Source organism: Haliaeetus leucocephalus, unplaced genomic scaffold, assembly GCF_000737465.1.
Source record: "Haliaeetus leucocephalus isolate CR32 unplaced genomic scaffold, Haliaeetus_leucocephalus-4.0 Scaffold173, whole genome shotgun sequence".
Classification (NCBI taxonomy): domain Eukaryota; kingdom Metazoa; phylum Chordata; class Aves; order Accipitriformes; family Accipitridae; genus Haliaeetus; species Haliaeetus leucocephalus.
In genome coordinates, this window is record NW_010972609.1 from 14045681 (window position 1) to 14067037 (window position 21357).

The following is a 21357-nucleotide window of genomic DNA, read 5'->3' on the forward strand; positions in this document are numbered from 1 at the left end:
TTATTAAGAAGGGTTTAGGTTTTAAAGTGAGAGAGGGGAGAAATAAGAAGAGAACTTTTCTCCTTGGGAGTAAAGAGGGAGCAGCAATGAAGATAAGAACAAAAAGCTCCTGGCTCTTCATGGCCTTCCTTTCCCTGACATTAAAAAGGACGTTGATTGAAAGAAGCAGTACCTTCCCATTCATGCTTCACAGAATACAATAAGATAGGACAGCTTGTAAAGATACCATGAGTTTTCTCCTGCTCGACAGCAGGTGGCCACATGGGGAAGAGTCATTTCTTTGCTCTGAAGTGAAAAGCTTAAAAATCAGACACTCAGAAAACAATTTTACGTGTCAAGTTTGTGTCTACAGAGGATCAGTTCACTGCAAGGACCTGAATCCCAAGGGCATGGGGTGACCTGATTTTGACAAACACTGCTCCAACACAGCTCTGGTGGATTAGAGAAACTTTAAATAACTACCTTAGATTTTTAAATCTCATACATCAGCAGTTTGTTACGTTTCAACTATTAGCTTCTGCCTGTGTGCATGCCCATGGTGTTTTGGGTTTGTTTGGTGGGGTTTTTTTAATCTCTAGCAAAGTGAGCAAGCAAGAGGAGACAAGCACAAAAGGATTTAACATCCTCCTTCGTATTACTTGACTTGTCAGGATGATTCTTCAAACCAGATGAACTTCTAGTAATCCATGCTGCCAGCCTTATATTGTCCCCATCGCCTGACCTTCTCTTCTAGCAGTTTTATGCTCCATTTTCTTTTAAATGAACTGCTTCAGCTCTAGTCAGCTGTGTCACTAGCAGGCGCAAGCCAGAAAGGAAACTTTTGTGTACAGGCAAATTCCTACAAAACAACCATCATCTGTTACAAGGTCCAAAACTCAAGATGAGAAATGCCAAACTGATTTTCAGTTGGCTTACTATTTTGGGGTGGAAAGGACAACGAGGAAGACAAACGCTTAAAGGAGTTTCTGTATATATACTTTGGGCAGCTTTGTAAAGGTAAGTTTTTAGAAATTCTAGAAAAATAAATTTCCTATATTCATGATAGATAGATCTTAGCAAAACTGACATAAAGCACTGTCCCTGAATAGATCTTTGTCTTCACAATGTTTGGAACTTTTTTTTTTTTTAATTAAGTGACACTGAGTACAAGTGAGAATGCATTACATAAGGACACGCCACCCTCCTAGGGTTTCTCTTCTGCATGAATCAGATGCTAATACCTTCTTATCATCCAGCTCTTTGTCCCAAAAAAGGTAACTTATAACTATTGTGATTATTTTATTCTTATTACATACTGTGTTCCTCATAATACTGGACAGGGAAGAAAGCAGACCTGAACCAAACAAGCTCTTAAATCCAGCAGAACATCCCCAAAACCTAAATTGCATCCTAAGGGACATAGATAAATGCAATTCCCCTTCATCTGCAGATCTCAGTCTCAGCTGTTTGAGATCCACACAGAATATATGTACCTACACTGAGAGACAGTCTTTGCACTGAAGTTCAAATAGGAACTACAAAAAACAGAGTGAGTTGCACCTGAGTTTCAACTACCATGCCACAAACTGGGCTTGAAATAGCTCTTTCTATTCCTATACAAAAGAGGATATAAACAACACAAGCATGCAAAACAGTTTGCAAACTCCTCTTCAAAATTTTCCTTGAGGTAGGAACGATTTGTTTGTTCTTCAGTGCCATTGAGACTGAGCCTCACTTACCAACAAGAGCTTGCTGCACAGCCACCAGAGGCCAGCTCTGGGTCATGCCTCTCTGAGTAGGAACATCCAGTGCCTACTGACAGCTGTTCCTGTTCAGTGGACTTCAAGTTTGTTGGTTTGGCCCTCTTTAGCTTTTGGTTGCAAGCTTCTCAAGGTAGCAGGTTAATCTTGCTACATGGTGTTAGTACCCTCACAGTCTGTGCTTCCATGCATATAATTATTAAAAAAAAAAAAAAAAAAAAAAAAAAAAAAAGAATCCAAAATATACTACCAAAAAAAAAACTGCTTTGGAGATCAACGCCAACATAATTCAAAGTTAAACATTCCTACTACATAGTAGGAATTAATCATAATGTTTGGATTTCAACAATATTTATAAGCAAAGGAATATTTTTCATGGGACATATTAAAAAATCATTAATCTTTTATTTAAGGAAATCAAGCCACAGAGCAGCACAGGAAAAAAAAAAGAAAGAAAGAAAACTGATTTTGCTTAAGGAACACAACAAATGTTAAAGGATATCGGTTACTGACCACATTTGTGTATGTACTAGACTCAAGTGCTAAAACACAGACATCAGTTATGGTATTTTCAGAGCACTCAAAAATCCAGCTAAACAGCTGAATGCTTACAAATACACAAAAATTAAAACCCCACATGCTAGAAAATACCCCACTGCACATACTTTGTGTTTAGACAGAGATACAACTTCATGTTAGGATAGCACAGAGTCATTCTTAGCACTCAAACATGGACAATGTAACAAGTACACATGGCCAACTGAAATTTTTCATCACAAACTGGTGTTAGATTGTTTTACAGCTCCTCACAACAGGGATAATTTAACGAATAAAAGCCACCAGTCTAGCTACCAAATAAAACAAGTGGATGCACTCTCCTGGCAGATGTTGTTACACTTCCCAAGTATCAAAGAAGGGGAAAAAGCCCTTCTACAAGACTACAAATCTGGTACTCAAAATTCACAGCTGTTGATGTATCTCCTGTATCCTATAGTATCTCACCTCAAATCCACTATTTGAAAAGTACCTCAAGGTAACCGTGAAAAGAACAAGTCAGATAGGCTTTGTGGTTCTTTTTTTCCTGTTTGTTTTTTTGCTTCTTAAGAAAAAGTCTCAAAAGGTACTGTTTTTCAGAAGCACTCAAGTGCCACTAAGCTCTTAAAAAAGCACATTATCTATGTTCAAATACTAAGATTCATTAGTAAGCATTAAGCCTGAATAATTAATTACTAAACAGGAAATGTCATTTAAAGGCTATGAAAACAAGCATTTAACAGTCTTAAAATGCTGCTAAGGTTAAATGAGATCTCTAGATCAATGCACATACATGCACAGATCACGTACACACAGGCAGCTTCTTTCCAAAGTTGAGCTTGGTAATGCTTACCTTAGTAAACACTTAGCTTTAAATGAAATTATTTGAAAAGGCAATAGCCATTTCTCTCGCACATGTGTCCAAAGACCAACAAAACTAAGAGGGCAGAGTAAATATACATTGTGTTTGGCAATCGATTGCCATACAGATTAGTTCAACTATTATGTAATGATTGGTTTCAGCTTCCAGCCTTTTATTCTATGCAAAGCGAGTGCAAAGCACTTCTACCTTACTAAGTATTCGAACTGTTCGTCTGAGACCATGCTATATCCACTTTGCATAACTGCAAAATTTGTGAAGTGCAAATTCTCACCATTTGCCTGTTTCACACCAATTCTTTACACTACTAAGGACTTTGAGTTGCCAAAATTTCCATCAATCCCATCATCATTCCACTACATGCAACTATGTCATGTGATGTAATAACATTCAACACTCAAAATGAGTTTTTTGCCCTCCCTCAGATCTCCCAGCTGGAAGGGTGTGTAGGGAGGAACCCCCTTACCCAATCTTCCAGTCCATGGTTTTTGCTGAATAACAGAGCCTGATAAAGCAGCATCACTGTGGATAGCTGCTGGGACCCACAGCACATGGGAGTCTAGAATTTGAATTAAAAGGTGGGAGGCAGAAAGGAGGTGACTCAAGTTACATAGTCTCTGGCACAGTCTGTCAGAACAGCAACCAAACAACAGTGATCTTGTCAGTTACTTATTCCACAGTTGGATCTTTCTCTAGTAATACCTATGAATGTGAAACTTGGAGGCAGCTTATGACAGAAGTTAACAGAGCAGTGAATTTTCTCTTGCCTCTACCTTTGCTTCTTTTCAGCTTCAAATAGGTGACTTGACAGAGACATTAGTACAATATGAAGAGATTTCAGCATGATTCAGGAGAAATGGTTTAACATAACAAAACAGAAATAATTTAACAAAAGAGCAAGTGGCTCAGTCCCAACAGTTACAGCCACAAGTACACAGAAGAACCAGAAAGACAAGGACACTTATGGTCAAATTCTTCCTCTTCAAAGGAAATTTGTACTAGCTTTGTGCTCTGGTTACACAATAGTTGTGAAAGGGGAGGGGTTTCCAAGAAAATTATCATCATTGCAATTCCAACAGTTTAATTTGCTGTAAGGGAAAAAGAATAAGGGAAAGTAAAAACCCAAGAAATAGCTCATAGCCAACAAGCTGCCCTTCTCAGCCCCCCAAAATTACAACTCTTCTTGCAAATCAGCTCTAGTGGTATAGGATGTTGAAAACAGAACAAACACCACATTTACAGGTTTCCTGTATACAAGCACCATAAGAAGGTATCATGTCATAACACAAAAGGAAGCTACCACTGCCAAGAGTCCAGGTGAAAGCCTTTCAGCAGAAACAGAACCCAGATATGGCCCACACATCATAATCAATAAGATATTTTTTGTTTTCCAATAGGAATGGTAGGGAATACAGACAACCAAAGCCACTGTCACACAAGTAATTACCTTTTTGTGATCAGCTAAGCCTGTCTTCAAATGGCTAGGGATCAGGGTTTCCCTTTTAGCCTTTGCATTCTTTCATAAATTCAAGTTAATCTACAGTTCTCAGCCTGTTCTTCTTGGTATCCTCCACTGCTTTCTACTGTCCATGTGTTGTCAGTGAGGTCCCATTAGAACTTTATTCCCTATAATCTTCCACATACTTCCTAATGTATCTGACCTTGTTTATTACATTTGCTAAATATATGGCTAGCCATAAACTGCAGCAATCTAACCACAGAAACAAAAGAAAACAAACAAAAAGTGGGACAAAAAAAAAGAAAGAAAAAAGAGATTAATGAATCCCTCATCTCACACACTGATGACCTGCACAAAATCTATACCACATCCACATTTTAAAGGTTCATTTTTTCTGAAAGCTTTTTAAAGATCAAAGTTCCTTCAAGTTAGGACAGATACTCACATTACTTAGGTCCACAACAATCACTATTTCCAACAGCAAAAGAGAGGATATGGCACAAAATAAGCCAGCAGAGAAATTCAATACAATATAGTCCCTCTTCCCACACATGTGGTCTATGTTAGAAAAGCCCCAGAGTGCAATGTTGAATGATGACTGACTCATTCTCCAAACTCCTCCCATCATGAAGTACTTACTAAAAGACATCTGGACAGGACTAAGCAAGCACGAAAGGAAGTCATGGCCAGGAAAACCTGGATAAGACTAGCCTTATACACTGTATCTTCTCCTTCTACTGTGGGAGAGGCATTCTATAGGCTGCCACACACATAAGATAAGCAGAAAAGATCTGCAACATTTGTCACAGCTGTTTTCCTCCTGTTTTATAATTCTTGCTAAAAACACTCAGCATTTATCATGAGCTAAATTTAACAAAAATCCATTTAAATCCTACTCTCCATAGACCATCTGAAGCTCCATTTGCCAATATACTCACAGTATAGCTTACAAGGGGAATTTCAAATATTGAGATAAGTTTCTTTGCCCTTAATGCCAATCACCGATATTTTACAATATTCATTCAAATATCAACACTTCAATCAAAATTAGTGACAGTTTAGCATCTTCCTGACACCTCTCTCTTCACATATAAAAGATATAATATGGCATGGCATGCCCAACTATTTACTGACCAACTGAAAGTTACTAAGAACAGGGACAGGCAAAAGAGGGACGGTGACCAAAGAAACAACACAATTACTCAAAAGATGTTGTTAGCAAGCGTCTGTGAAAAATCTTTGCATATGATTAACTCTAAACACTTGATACTAACCTTTCAGAACGTACCTTCAGTTCACATTGAACCTAGCTTCCTCCTCAGCAACCAAACCACAGAAGGAATTTCTTCAAGACTTTTAGTAAAGTCATGTAGAAGTAACTCCCAGCAGGGAGCAGCAGAAATAAGAGTGTAGAATCACAAAGCAATATACAGAGACAGACACACTCTCTAGCTTTGTAAGTTTAAAAATAAAGCCAAGGAATGATGCCAGCCCATGAAGCCAAAGAAAATGCCAATCCCTTCTAGCTATTTACAGCTATCTAGAACTCAAATCCATAGTTTTGAAAATAAAATGCACAGTGCTTTACTGTTCAGTGAGCTAAAAATTCATTAACTTGGTAACAAAAGCTGATACTGTAAAGCATGAAAAAAACAAGAGACTGTATAAGCCAGAGCCAGCCCACAGGTTTTGTTTATTCAGTTCTCGTTAAGGGAAGAACAAAATATATAAGAAACGTATTTGTGTTGTAAGACAGAACTAAACAAGAGGGGCTGACACACAGAGTAGGATGTAAAAGAAGGCTCCTGCTGTGCTGGTGAGCCATAGCTGCTGGAGACAAAGTCTGCTGTGCCTCAAGAGAGCACACACAGAAGATCCACCACTTACTGAGATCTACCTTCTGGCAGAAAATCTTCCCTGAGATTCAGTGGCAGTTAAAAGAACAATCTTCTATAGTAGCCCTGGCAAGATCCCACCCCCCCCATCCTCCCCAAAGACAATTTGTTGTAGGATTTGGCTGCTTAAGTGTCATTTGCAGAAACCTTCCATAAATAAACTGTCTGTAAATTTCAGTTCCTTGCTGCTTGAGGAAAGAATTCCCATCAAAACCCTGGGAACAGATAACAACATAATAAACTTCTTAAGTTGCTGAGGTGTAAGGCTCTTCAGGTCACTAGCTTAGGTTTTCTGGGTTTCCTTGGTTATTCCTCTCCAGTATACTATACTTGAAAAATTCAAGTTAATTCTTGATTTAGTCTACCAGACTGACCATCTCCCTGATCCCATGAACAAAATAAGGTCCAAAACAAGCAAAGCAAGGAGATCTACTCACATGAAAACACACCAAACTTCAACCTCCATAGTACAAAGATAGTACTAACATTTTCTGCAGGCTGATATACCTGCTCAACCTCAGCCTCAACTCCCAAGGCAAAGTAAAGCACAGCATGTTCTATCAGGTCCCTCAATTAAAATGAAGATGCTTAATCTAGGCAGCCCAATACGACAAGATCACAGAGGAGACAAAGGATCTTGCTGTACCTCGCTGAAGGCAAGAAGGTTAAATGTTGATAAATACTGGGGAAAGGAGGGTGTTGTACCCCAACTCCAGAACTGCCCATTTCCAAAGTTAATTCTTGTAAGAGTCTTCCCTTCCACTGAAGGCTCCTTCTTGAGGACTGGCTGAATCTTTACACACCAGGCCTCACAAAACTCTCAAAGTTGGGGCTACGGAGACACAGACTGGGCCATCCTTGAATAAGAAGTAGGAAAAGTGATGCCAGGAACAGGAAAACAGAGCTTCCACAAGGCACTGATGCTTTTCATTTTTGGCTGTTTTTTCCAAGCACCTATAAAAAGACTGATGCCATGGAATTTCCTCAACTCAGGGTAGAGGGGAGAGGGAAATCAAGGTTTGTTCCCATCAGCAAAGAGTAAAGAGGATTCAAAACAATTGTTCCTATAGGCAAAGCAGACATGATGACCAAATTGCAACAACAGAAATTGATCTCGTTGGAGCAGAATTCTGGATTACTGAAGGAAACTATTCAAGACCATGTGAGGAATCTGGACATCTGCCTTCAAAGCTCTCAAAAGGGCAAGATTAACCTAAAGAGGCACTCCTTCCAGTGAGGACGTTCCTTCCTCAAACAGGAAGAAAAAGGTATCACAGGGCTGCCCAAACTGTAGTGCTTGAGAACAAATAAAAATGTTTGTGCACAAATTCATTAGCTTTACTGTGTCTTCCTCAAAGTTTTTGCATTAATGGGATGATTCATGACTGGAAAGGAACTTTCTGCCAAAAGAAAAGATTCCTTTCCAATAAATTACTTAACAAAAGTCAACTCTCCACATTGATGTATTCACAGAAAATAAATAGCAAATTGCCACAAATTTCTAGAACACTTTATAGTTTATACACATGTATTTTGCAAAGCTTAAGTACTTACTTACCTATGTGTCTCTATGGGAAAAACGTAAAATAAATCCAATTCAGAATGCGAACTCAACACACATAAGATTAAGCTATGTTAAACACCTTGAACTATCTTAAACACTAATTCCACACCTGTAAAATTTTACATGTATCCATACAATGTCAAGTGAATGCTCCTTTTCACTTTATGTATGTGCTCTCTCAGACACCTTTCAGTTTTCAGATTATCCACAAGGTGGAAACTTGCCACAAATTTCACCCCAAATCCTGGAAGAGCTAGTACATTCCCTGTCCCCCAGCAGGCCACCAGACAGGAACAGATCTCCCGAGTAACATACTACCCAGTTCCCATTAACCCCTACTTCAGCGGCTTGTACAAACTTCACTTAAACGTAACTCTCATGAAAGTTGAAACAGCAATGAGAGATGGATGTGTGATGTAACAAGAAGCCAGCTTTGAAAACAATACAGAATAAAAGCAATTTCCATATGAATCTAGAATCTTAATCTTGTTATTGCACACTAAATTTCCCACAGATCCCATATTAACTTCTGCAAAGCTTTAATTCCTGAATTTTGGTCCCCAAACTTGTACATTTCCTTCCCTCCCCTTTCCATGCTCTATGCTTTATAATCAAACGCAAGACCTTCAAGACAGCCCCTGAAGTTTTAAAATTCGCCAGCCAAAACCAGCTGCATCTAAAGTCTTTTTCTTAATGTAACCAAAAGTTCCACTATCAGTCAGATCGTGAGATACATACGTTGCAAGCCAACCATATCACCAGTGTAAACTCAGAAAGTGATGACAACTGAAAACACATGCAATACATGCACTAAAAACTTATTTCATGATCTACTTATTCTCTCTCAAGCTTCACAGTTTTCAGGGGCCAAAGTTATATTCTGCACATTCTAACTTCAGCAATTTTGGTACTTAATAGACCTTCCCACTTGGGTCCTGTAAGTGCTCCTAAAACACCCCAGACCAAATACAAAAAGTGCTACAAGGGCTTAATGCTGGCAACATTTTCCTATTAGATTCCATTCATGATCTCAATTCAGGCTTCACCTTGTCTCTCTCTTGTTCACTTTGCCATTTTTCTTTTTTGTCTTAAGCTGGAATCTCAGCACTGGAACAAACTATCAACAACAGAGGCGAACCTTCCACTTTCTCAAAGTATCCTAGCAGGGCTGCCAAATCTGCTCGGACTCAAGTGAAAAAAATACCAGCCCACTCATCCCAGTATATGTGCAAACCGGGTGACTACAGTGGTTCCAGTGGCACTCTAATTCAGTCACTGGACCTGCAACCTAAAAAAAGAAAAAACAAAAAAAAAAAACCCTACCATCAGGTGAATGTTTTCTAGAGGTTACATTTCTGTCAAGCAAAAATTACTGGGCTTAACACTGGGACATACAGGTGGAATTCAACAGCACACTTAGGAATAACTCATAAGATCTCCCGTGGCAGCTATTTCTGCTGCTGATTTCTATGCATCTTCAACTGACATTCTTTGTTGCTTTCTCTTATAGTGCACAACAATGACCATTTATTACGACAGCAAGGAACGTAACAGGAAGGCTCTGAAGCATAAGCTCCCATTGCTTCATAACATCAAGCTACATTATCATAAGGAGCAGGTAAGAACAACCATACACCACAAAACCACAGAAAAGCAAGTGCATTTACCAGATTTTATTTAGAGTTTACTTAGCCCAAGATAGATGGACAAATGCTTTTCTTTCTTAAACACTCATTTTGCAGGTTCTGCTTCAAAGGGGTTCAGGGTTTTCTATCAATTTGCAGTTTTTGATTTAGCTCATTTCTAGTATTTTACCTGTTTTCCCAAAACCAAGCATCCTACCAAATGAAATACAGCCACCTTACATTAAAAAGAATGTCAGGGGCTCCAGTTTCAAACTGTCTGAGTGTCAGCTATAGTGGCTAAAAAGAGGAAAGGAAAGTCCCCATAAAACAGATGCCTTATTGGTATCACAGACAAGCATTTAAAAAAAAAAAAAAAAAATATATATATATATATATATATATATATATCATCAGTATTTGCTGTCCTAGGGAGCTGCTGAAAAATTCAAGGCAATGTAAGTATGCGTTCCAGTATGAGGAAGACTGCCAGTCTTGATAGAAAAGAAAACGGGAAAGGACCTCTAGTGGGCTGAAACTGCACTCCCCGGGTGCCAGACAGCAACCTCCTTCCACTTCGCCTCCCTGCACTTACACCACAGCTACTGCTTCACTTGCCAGCAAAGCCTGATAGTTTTACCTAGTGACTGGCATCAGAGAAAGCACGTACTTCTTTCTAAGCGCAATTACAGCAGTAAGCCTCCTTTTCAGGCCAGCTAATTAGAAACATTTCCTTGGTCTGCTCTCTGTCTTTGGAGGGACACGTTTTCATTTGCTTCAGAAAAAAATGGAAATTGTTTCTATTTTACCATGTAGGTCACTAATATGTCAGACCACTTCAGAGTGGTTTTGTGTGGCCTAAAGGACATAACATCAGGGACAAAGACACACAAATTCAGATGCACATCTGGAATGAGGATTCAGAATATTATTCAGACTGTCAAGACATTTTGTTCTTCCAACACTTTTTAGCTGTAAGCAGTTCTGCACAGGCAGCAGAAATACCATTTAAACTGCATTTTTAAGGTAACTGCAAGGTGAAAGAGCTTGCAATTCTTTATCTGAGCTCAAACAAGGCATAATTTCATGTGATGGTACATGAAAAACAGATTAGTGAACGCATTCAGAATACTTAGATAATAAAGCAGGTCAGATTAAGAAAGCTTATTTATTAGGCATCCCAGTTAAAAAGAAAATAACTTATTTTGAATTGAAGTTCATGATTCACCTCTAAGTCTTTAAAAGCCTTCTCTTGCTATATTTAGGTTTGTCTTCAAGTCAGATCAGTTCTATCGTTTCCCAACGTAGACTAATTTTCATCTTCAGCATTATAGGCCACAACTTAGCTCTCTTTTAAATGATACAAGCAATAACTTCTCTTTCAGCAATTGCCCTCAAAGGGTTTGTATCAACTTGAGAAAGACCATGAATTAAAGTTGACATTGTCAAGCAGAGTGATGCAAGACAGCTGCTCATTATTATTAAAAAATATCACCACCTATACTGCAGTGGTGCTCCTTGTGCCATTAAGCAGCATGCTGGAAAGGAAGCAAACCATTTTACAGAGCAGTTGCCTTCAGGCATAATACTTGCACTAGGAGTCCAAGGCCAGAAGAATGCATCTGGTCTGTCTTTCACATAGAGCAATAACAGTACTGCCCTGTCATAATCGAAAAGCATGCCTGAAAGTCACTCGATACAAGCATTCATGCAGAAATAACAACTAAACCAAAGACACTAACAAGTTTATATCTTACGATCAGAGACCTGATCAAAAAGCAACCAGGGTCTCTCAACCTTAATCTTTTTGGACCAGCCATCATCGACTAGAACCATCACTAGTAGCAGAATAAAATAACTTATTTTGAAAGAGTACTAGTGGTGCCACAAAGCCTAATTGTGTTTCTCTCCTCTGTAGAAATCAGTAACCAAGGCAGAAAAAGAAAGAGTTGTCTGTCTTGAAGGATTTTGTGAGTAATTTTACAGAAAGATTGTGTGCAATGGAAATAGTCCAAAAGAAACCTCTATGATTAAAAAGAATCAAGAATTGGAGCTGACAAGGATCATTTAAGGATGAGAATGAAAAACACAACATCCTATGAAAACATTGCTTAACATCTTTAAGTCAAGCAATTAATTTCTCAGGAATTAACTTCTTGAATCTGAACTGCTTTATGACAGAAACAGCAAATGAAAAGAGAGTTGACCAAACTCTTAAGAGAAATGACAGGAAACTGGACTTTCAAAACAGTCGCTGAATGAGGTAGAATATAACATATGAAAGAGATGTGGGTATTACAGTGATTTCAGGTGCAATTAAAATCCCTTTTAAGGACAGAGTGGGGAAGAAATGAAAAAAAAGTTGTGCGTTTTGCTTTAGGTTACAATGCAAAATTCTGCCAACAGCATGAAGGAAAAACTAAATGAGTCTTTTAAAACAGGCTAGTTTATATAAGAGGGAAAGCTTAATACAGAAGAAGCAAATATTTTTGCCATGTTCCTTCTTTTCTGATAACAAAGTTGGTAACTTGCTTGGACTCACTTTTAAAGTGTCAAACCCCCGCATCCATGAAACTGCCCACTATTCCTCCACATGGTTGCTTTTAACAACATCGCTGTCTCATTTACTTTTCAGTGTTCCATTAGTTCTGCAGTCAAGCACTGCTCATCTGGCAAATAAAGATCAAAATGTCATTTTGAAACAGCAGAATTTGTGAATTTCTGCATGAACAGAGTGTCCAGCTTTTATCCACCCAGTTTCTTCCTATGTCTATCCAATGAGAAAAGTTTTAATTTACTGTCAAGACAGCTGCAATTATGAATGTTTTATTATTACTACTCTGACCAGGATTAATGTTCTGGGAAAAAAAAAAACAAACCAAAAAACCCCACAAACATAACTCTAAGTATTTGTAACGGCCTCTTAAAATTCCACTACCTTCTGTGGAAAACACAACATGATTTCAGATACAGTACCATAAATGTTGAACTATTAAATTTTGCATCATGGTTGGACTATTAATTAGAAAAAACTTATCCATTCTTTCATGGAGCAAAATCCCTATACACTGCAATGTCTTTCCAAAGTATGTTCCTACCTTCCACAATGAACAGAGAGAAGCATCATCCTACAATATCCCTTCCTTGCATTTTCCTGTGTCCAAAAATCACTCTATTTTGCTTCCTTTCCACTAATTGTGGAACTCTCCAGAGTAAAGTGAGCAGGAATTGTTTATATCGGTGGTATCCAAAGTGGCGTGCATGCAGCCCAGGGGATGCACAAGACAATCCACTGGAGGGCAGGAAGAAAATAATAAATAAATTAATTAACATTTTAATTTATTAATAAATTAATAATGGTTTTAATTTAGTTAATAAAATAATATTTTAAGTAGTGTTTATTTCATCTTTACCTCATCCTTTTTAAAGTTTCTATTGTGCATGTTTTAGAGCTTGCGTAACACTACAGTAGTACATGTCTATAATTTATAAATAAATAAGTATAAATATATTGGGGGTGCGTTCTCAAAAAAATAATTTTACTGATGGGGTGCACAATCAATAAAGTTTGTGAGACAGCTGGTTTACGTGACTTCAGCACCAGGAAACTGAAGCAGCATTTCCTCCTTTGCCAAAAGGAGGTAAAAATAATGGAGGAAGAACTGCGTGCAGGGAAAAGTTTTCAAGTGGGCTGCATTCTTCAGTTACTTAGTTGCAAGTTTCATCACAGGCAGGGAGTGATTTTTCAGGAACAGCTAAGTGCTTATCTAACACTATGTCTAGTAGTTGAGCAACCCTTGAAAATCCCATGAGATTCTGATTGGCATCTAAAGGCTGCCAAGGCCATTCAAAATCTTATTCTGGATGACTTAGGTTCAGGTCCATTGACTTTCAAAGAGATTTAAAATCTAAATACATAAAATTCAGTTTCAGCAATATTTTATGCTACTGCATCGCTTGGCCAGTTTTCTAATGCAGATGTAAAGTCAGCCTATTTAAATTACTTTCAAACACTCACGAAAAAAAAAAAATCTCTGCTAGTCACTCGACACACTTTTTTTTCTTCTTCTTAAAAATCACCTACTAAAACAGTCACTTCATTTCTGTAATGGCCATGGATAAGTATCAATTAAGTGAAACTTTAAAGTTACTAAAACTTTGGAGAAGTTTTACTTAGTGGGTATACATTACTAAGAAATAGTGAAGCAAGGCAAACCATGTTGCCAAGACTCTCTTTTTAAAAATTAGGTTATCCTGACTAACGTCTTTTTTTCAACCATTTCTGTTCCAGTGAAAATGACACTAAGCACTTCATTCAATAATTACACATTTTGAGATAAATTCCTTTACTCCACCTGAAAAGTTTCCAAGCAGCACGTAGCATTGATTACAGCTCTGAAAATTTCAATATAGCATCCTCTAAAAATCAGAGTTCAAACATTTATTTTAAATAGCTAAGAGTGCAGCTATAGTAATGCAGTTTTTCTACATGACATTTCTCTCATGTACTTTGATGTCAAACAATGAATGCTATGAAACAAAACACTTAACCAACTTGTTTTTCTAGTCATGCATCGCATCCCTCCAAATTCTAGCACCAAGAGTTCACAATATGCGGTAATTAAAACAGACACTTTTCTCACAGAGCAAGGGACATGACTGCATAACCATTTCAGGATTTACAGCACCAATTTAATAGAACATTTCAGCACATGCTGACCTTTGGGCATCTAAGAACTCCATTTAAATAAAACTACCCATGCGGAAGGCCAAGCACTCCTTGAACCAGTCCCCATAATTACAGAACCCAGTAAATACCAGTAACAGATCTCTGGTCCCTTCTGCAGTTTTCCTAACAAACAGGTTGTATCCTGACAGACCAATAGGCTCTTCCATCCCCAATGTGACTCTCGGAAAAACGCTTTCACCTGCTCTTCATTTCCTCACCAGGCAGTTTATACAAGGCAAAAGCAGAAATGCTTGTATGCTACCCCTGCCAATATAACTCTGGCTGTTCTGTTTGTTCTTTGGAAGACTTTCATCCTCCCGTTAGTCTTAAAGTCTTAACTATCACTCCACACTGTGCAACAGAAGCAAATAGCACAGACTGTTCACACGTGAACACCACAAAACAGTTTCAGATGTCTGTCTTACCCTTCTATCTCGTCTACCTTCCTCTCCTGCTTTTGTGTTTCACAACAGAGCAACAATACAAGTGCATTCAGATGACCTTCATCAGATCAACCATCCTTTAACGCATGAATGTCATTACTGCATAACCTTCCTCTTATCTCTTCCTAGGAAAGAATCTAACCTTACAGCCCTCTGCATGTGGCAAGCTTTCACACTGTCCTCACTGGAAAGGTTCCCAGGAAGGTACAGCTTCAACACTAAATCTTCTTCCATTTCATCTTCAGGGGATGCTCTTCAAATTTAATGATGCCTCTTTTTACCTGTCTTTTCTAAACATTTTCTGGGTTTGACCACAAACACACACACATACAAGCCAGCTTATTTTAATTTATTGACTTTCTTCTGAACACATGATTTTATTTGTCCTTAAAACACTTTACTAAAGAAGAGCAGCACAAAAAGCTAGGCTCCCTCAAAGTACAGGAAGGTTAGAACAGTTGAGCAAAGCCATGTAATTTATTTCACTTACTGCAATGAGACCACGTCTTCTCAGATGGGATGGCAGAACCAGAGGTTTCTTGGCTATGCCTGTTCTTAAGATCCTCAGCTAACACTCAGGTAACCTGGGAATGGTACATATCTATCCCCCATGCCTTTCAGACAGACACTTGCTAGGATTATCTTCCCCTCTCCCAATTCCTGTGCCCTGAATGAGAGTTTTGCCCATATCTTCCTGCCAAATATAGTCATATATCTTGGAAGCTGCAGCCATATTTTCCTGCATCTCTATTTTCTGAAGTAAGTTTTCCGCCTTCTTTTCTCTCCAAAGAAGATGTCATAACTCACCCACTAGAATGATCTTTAGAAGCTCATATGTATTCTGGTATACCAGCAACCTGATGATGCAGAGAGGCTGCATCCCTCCAGTGCGTACATGCAAATGCTACTGCATTTATGAAAATGCTAGGCCCTCCGACCTATAAGCACAATACTACTTCAGGGACAGAAGCCAAAGGATGTCTGTCCTCATCATTTTCAGGAGACAACTGCTGCTCAGGTGAAACTGCAAAACTCTGCATCCAACCAGTATCAGTGAGAAAGAACACTGTTTGCATGCAATAAAGACAATTTACTGTTTTGGTGTCATAAGTTACTGTTTTTTTAGACATCCTACCTGTTCGTGCCACCAAGTGGGTCCAGCCACTCCAAACTGCTCCAATCTTTTCATGTGAGAAAAACTCAGTCTCAATCTTCTCGGGCTCCGCGAGAAAGATCTCTTTGCTCACTAGCTGCCCATGTTTGTTGCTACCCCAGACATACAGGTGTCCTTCATCTACAATAGACAGAGAAGTAACATTTGTTGAAAAGTCATATACATAGAACACCACCAGATACAAGCTCTGTCTCAACTCAGTGATGCTGAGGAAAGAACAACATTTCATTCGTGTGTTCACTGTATGCTTTTTCCTGCCATTCTTTACCACATGTGCGCACAGTGTAACTAGGATATCACAAATATTTGCAAGGGCCTTAACAACACAGCCTGGTTTTTGAGGGCTACATGACTTATGGCAACCAAGTTGGTGAGGGGCCTGGAGCACAAGTCTTATGAGGAGCTGCTGAGGGAACTGGGGTTGTTTAGTCTGGAGAAAAGGAGGCTGAGGGGAGACCTTATTGATCTCTACAACTACCTGAAAGGGGGTTGTAGTGAGGTGGGTGTTGATTTCTTCTGTCAGGTGGCTGGAGATAGGACAAGAGGAAATGGCCTCAAGTTGAGGTAAGGGAGATTTAGGTTGGATATTAGGAAAAATTTCTTTACTGAGAGAGTTGTCAAACATTGGAATGGGCTGCCCAGGGAAGTGGTTGAGTCACCATCCCTGGAGGTATTCAAAAAGCGCGTAGACAAGGCACTTCAGGACCTGGTTTAGTGGGCATGGTTAGTGGTTAAACTCAATGATCCTGAAGGTCTTTTCCAACCTAAATGATTCTATGACTCCCTGAAACAACCAGAGCTTTAAGGTCAAACTGCCTAGACCTTATTTCTACTGTGAGCTTCTCAAAGATGACAAAGATGTTTATAGCAAAGGCTTATTTTTATTAGAAAACTAACCACAGTAGTCAACTTCTCCAAGAAAAAAAAAAATCAAAGCATCTTGGGGACACTCACTGAGCAGTCCCACTCAGTCCACTCTGTTCTTACAGGCGAGCTTTTACCTCCACCCCAAAGCTTTGATTTAGTCCAGTAAATAACTTTCTGATTTGCAGCAAATAATTTAACTCCTCTCCAGTACCTGGGACTCTTCAAAGCCTGGCTGGCTGCCCCTGCTCTGCATTACAGTCTCCCACCCTCTCTACGAGAGCTACAGACTCCTAGCTCTGCTCCTGCCTTCTTCAGCTTGAGCAAATTCAGTAAATCCCCCAAAGCAGAGACAGTCTAAGGCTCCTTGCCTCACCTTGCACAGTCATTTCCTAAAGTAATTGGATACATAGCTGTGAACATACAGCTAAAGCAGGTACCACCCACCACAAGGCAAAATTAAAATCATGCCTCAAAACAATGCTAGACAACTAGTGAGAGTCCTCTGTAAATTATCACTGGTCTTCCCCACCCCTTCTCCAGAATAGATATTTGTGCAAGTGCACACTCAAGGATTACACCCACAGGGATAATTATCTTTACAGAAACATCCACATTGCTTCATATGTTTCAGTGGTGCAAGCTGGAGTTGCTCACAGCCTAACGACCAATTGACAGTAACAAGATGACTGTGGAGATGAGTCCTTCTGCAGATATTACATATCATTTGTTTCATCTTTTCAGCACAAAATCATTCCGCCCAGGTGCTAGGCCTCCATGTAAAAAAAAAAACAAAAAAACAAAAAAAACACAAGAAACACTTAACAGAACATGAGCTGCATCAGGCCTCCCTAAGTCCTTTGCCACCCTGTACAAGCTGCAAGTATAAGAAATAAATCTTGCGCACATGAAGTACATGATCATGGGCCCAGAAAGACTGGAAGCCATATCATTTCCAACATGGAATTGTCAGAGCACACGTCCACAACACTCAAGGCTTCTGAAGTCTCAGGTCAGCACCAAACTCTTTAAAAGCAGCATGACAGGAGTAAACCTTTCAGAGGGAATAAAAGATAAAGTAGGACTTAGGCTACAAGATATTTAGTGATCACAGTTTGGTAACAGTAACAGAAGGAATGAGCCGGGAGAATTCCACTATACTACTGCTGTTGAAAAACAAGAGCAAAGGGCTGAGGGAAGCCAGTACTTGTTAAGTTACACATTACTGACAGTCATCTGCAGGACTTCCCATGTTCCTCATTAAAACAACACAACTGAAATGAAAAGGAGAAACAAATCAAGCAATTGTTTTATTGGAATTCTCCACTAAAATTGATAAATTCTTTCCCAGAGTGAAGTACATACAGCTTCTGGAGAGAAAAAAACGGTCACGGAAACAGCTTGTTTCAACAAAGAAAAACATTATGGTCATTCATGTTTCCACAACTAAATGCACTGCCTCTGTCACCTCCTTTTCTTCTCCAGGAGGTGCATTTGCTTTATCCTGGGAAATGTCATATGCTCAACCCTCATCTCATTTCTTGAGTAGGCTTTAACAAAAACTTAAATACTAAGACTTAGCACCATACTTTCATCATTGGAGGGTTCAGGCCAGTTTGGATACAGGTAGACTACCATCCTTTTTTTAAAGGAACTGCCATTCATGTTTTCAACAACCCACTTCAACGGCTGTGTCAAAAACCTGCCTGATTGCAGGTGTTTGGTATCCTACCAGCAGGTGGCTCATGCAAGAGAGCCAAAGAAAATTGCATCACAGTGTGACAGATTCCTAGAAGAAAATCTCCATTTAAATACTACACCCTGCAAGAGTATCTTTACTATATCAAGTATCTTTAAAATAAAAAGTATATTTTAAGCAATAACGAGTATCTTGCAGGATGAAGGACAGCAATAGCATCACTTTATTACTTTGGCACTTATTTTGTTACTCTTGGTCCCCCTGCTGCCAAGTAGACTGCTCTCTTAAATAAAAAGCAAAAGCATGAAAGAATAATCTGTTCACACCCTAAATACAGAGTGCTAATTAGCTAAAGTAGGTTCTATTTGTCCTTACAGTTCTTCTTCACTAATCGCATATACACTTTGCATCTCAGAATTCAATATAATTTACATCTTGGACCATCCCCCCCGTACAACTAAATCTCTATAGATCTGCATAAGCAAATACTCCAGTGCTCCCTTAATGATGACAGAGGTACCAGATGGCTGCATATTTGCTAAGAACTTGTTCCTACAAAGTTTGGCAAAGACTTGTCATCGTAAGGTTCAATATGTTTTCCACAGTTCAAAACTGTAAGATTACAGCATGAAGAGCTATTCTGTTTCCCCTTCTCTCAGTCTGCCAAGAAAAAAAAACAAAAAAAACCCCAACTTTATTAGACTTTCATTACTGGATACTTAATACTCCAGCATGGGAGCACTGCCTGAAGATCAAAGAACAAATGGCAGACATTATGGAAGTGCCTAAGTGATTAAAGCAACTTCCTACTGCTTTAAATAAGCCTTGTGCTCTTATGTTACCTCACACAGATCTGCACACTGTTATATTAGAGCCACCTAAGATACTCCAGACCATTGCACATCCCTGCACAGCACAGTCCCATGCAGAGGCATTAGCTCACATAGCAGAAGCAGGATAGCCACTGGTTCCAGCACCCAACCATCCAGAGTTACCCAATGGGGCATCATCCTGCAGGTCCAGAGACTTACCCAACCATGTGCTTCCACAAATCCTTTCAGAGTGTCTAACCATTAAAAAGCCCAGACCCTTACTTACTCATAATGGCTGTCACACCTGACCCCAAGAAAAAACACACTTAATTCAGAAAATTCAAAACCTGAATGCAGCTCTTAGAAAGTTCTCAGAATCTAAAACTATTACAAAACAATTAACCAGCACTAACTAGGCCAGATCAAATTTTACCAGTCTAACCACGATTGACAAATGTCTCCAAAGCACAAAAACCTTTATAGGCTGAGACAAGGAATTTCACTTTTGTACCTAAGGCCTACCTGTGAGTGACACTGAATGATAGGAGCTTGCAGCAACTGTCTTCACCTTTACATCTTCCAGGCCTAGAGAAAAATTAGTCTCATAAAATTTGTATAATTTCATGCATAAATATGCATACAAGCATAACAGGATGATGATAAATTTTGTAAAACCCTCTGCTTTTGGGCCATAGACGTTGCAAGACTATCTTCTTCTCCCATAGATTATGACCTTGTACGCTCATTCTATCCTTCAGATACTGCACTACATGTTTATAATACCAAGTGGCTTTATAATAAAAGGATGCTACATATCACTCCAAATTATATTTCTGCTCTATCCACCTTTACAACGGAATCAGATTCCTGGATTACCTGTTACTTCACAGGGTTCTTTTGCTGTCAGGAACAGGGGAAGGGTTTTTCCTTGGTTTGCACGCTTTGCCCAAGACGCCATGCCAGTTCCCCACTGAAGCACCAAACCACTCTCTTTCCAGAGTAAACACAAATAGAAGAGATTAACATACATCAACCAACAACAAAATCACTTAACTCATTAATTAGTTTTAAAGGTACATTCACTTCATTTTCACTGATTCACATTACACTTTAAAAGATCTTTATGCCAGAAACATATGGATAATCCTGGTGAAGTCATCAAGCAACAAACAGTTGTAGTCTAATTATACAGATAAGAAAACTAAGAAGATACTAAGCAACCTGTATCAGCTCTGAGGCCTATATTAGGACATTATTGAGGACTTAGTAACAGAAGTCCCATAGCTGTAGCACCTCCAGAAGGGATACAATTTACTTATTACTATAAGTTCATTGCACTTTCTCTGCCCTTTCCTTCTCTTCATGCTAATTTGTTTGTGCAGTCCAGCGCACACTGAGGGAGTGAAGTCATTTGTCTTCTCCTCAGGACCTTTCAAAGACTTGACCTAGCTCTGAAACAAGATGTTCACCGAATGCAGAGCTCAGGGAAGTTTAATTCCCAGTATTCTTACAAGCACCAGAGATCCCACTCTTCTTCCAAGCATCTCCTTTGCATCTTCAGCTAGACTCCACTACCTGGAATCCATACTAAAGTTCATGCAAAACTAAACCAAATAAAAGAGCACATCTAGTTTGTTGTTCCTCAATTTTAATACAACCATGCCACTTGGAAGGTTTACAGTTAGTCCATGAACAAACTCAAAGTCTCTAAGAGCAGCAGGAGAAATATTTAGACGTTATGACCCTCCCAAGTATACGCACAGCAGACAGTGGGAGAAAAGAGTCAGAGGACCAGGTTTTTGAAGGTGTGTGAGTGAAATCAACTCCAATTATATCCTTTCCCTCCTCCCTCAATAAAAGAAACGTTTCATTCTTGTGATTTTTCCAGGTGTCAATTTCAATTACATCATTAAAAAAGCCACATGTCATGTGCAGTTCCATTT

The 21357-nt window shown here is 39.0% G+C and overlaps 1 protein-coding gene across 2 annotated transcripts in view; it reads right to left on the reverse strand.

Moving 5' to 3' along the window:
* The window catches only part of SERGEF (secretion regulating guanine nucleotide exchange factor), a 164613-nt gene that overhangs the window by 138048 nt on the left and 5208 nt on the right, over positions 1-21357 (reverse strand). For both annotated transcript variants that reach the window (XM_010563847.1, XM_010563848.1), the window contains exons 6-8: positions 20291-20404; positions 19937-19999; positions 16001-16159 (exon numbers count right to left, since the gene is read on the reverse strand). In XM_010563847.1, the coding sequence (XP_010562149.1) occupies positions 16001-16159; positions 19937-19999; positions 20291-20404 (336 nt within the window). The remainder of the gene's footprint in view (positions 1-16000; positions 16160-19936; positions 20000-20290; positions 20405-21357) is intronic.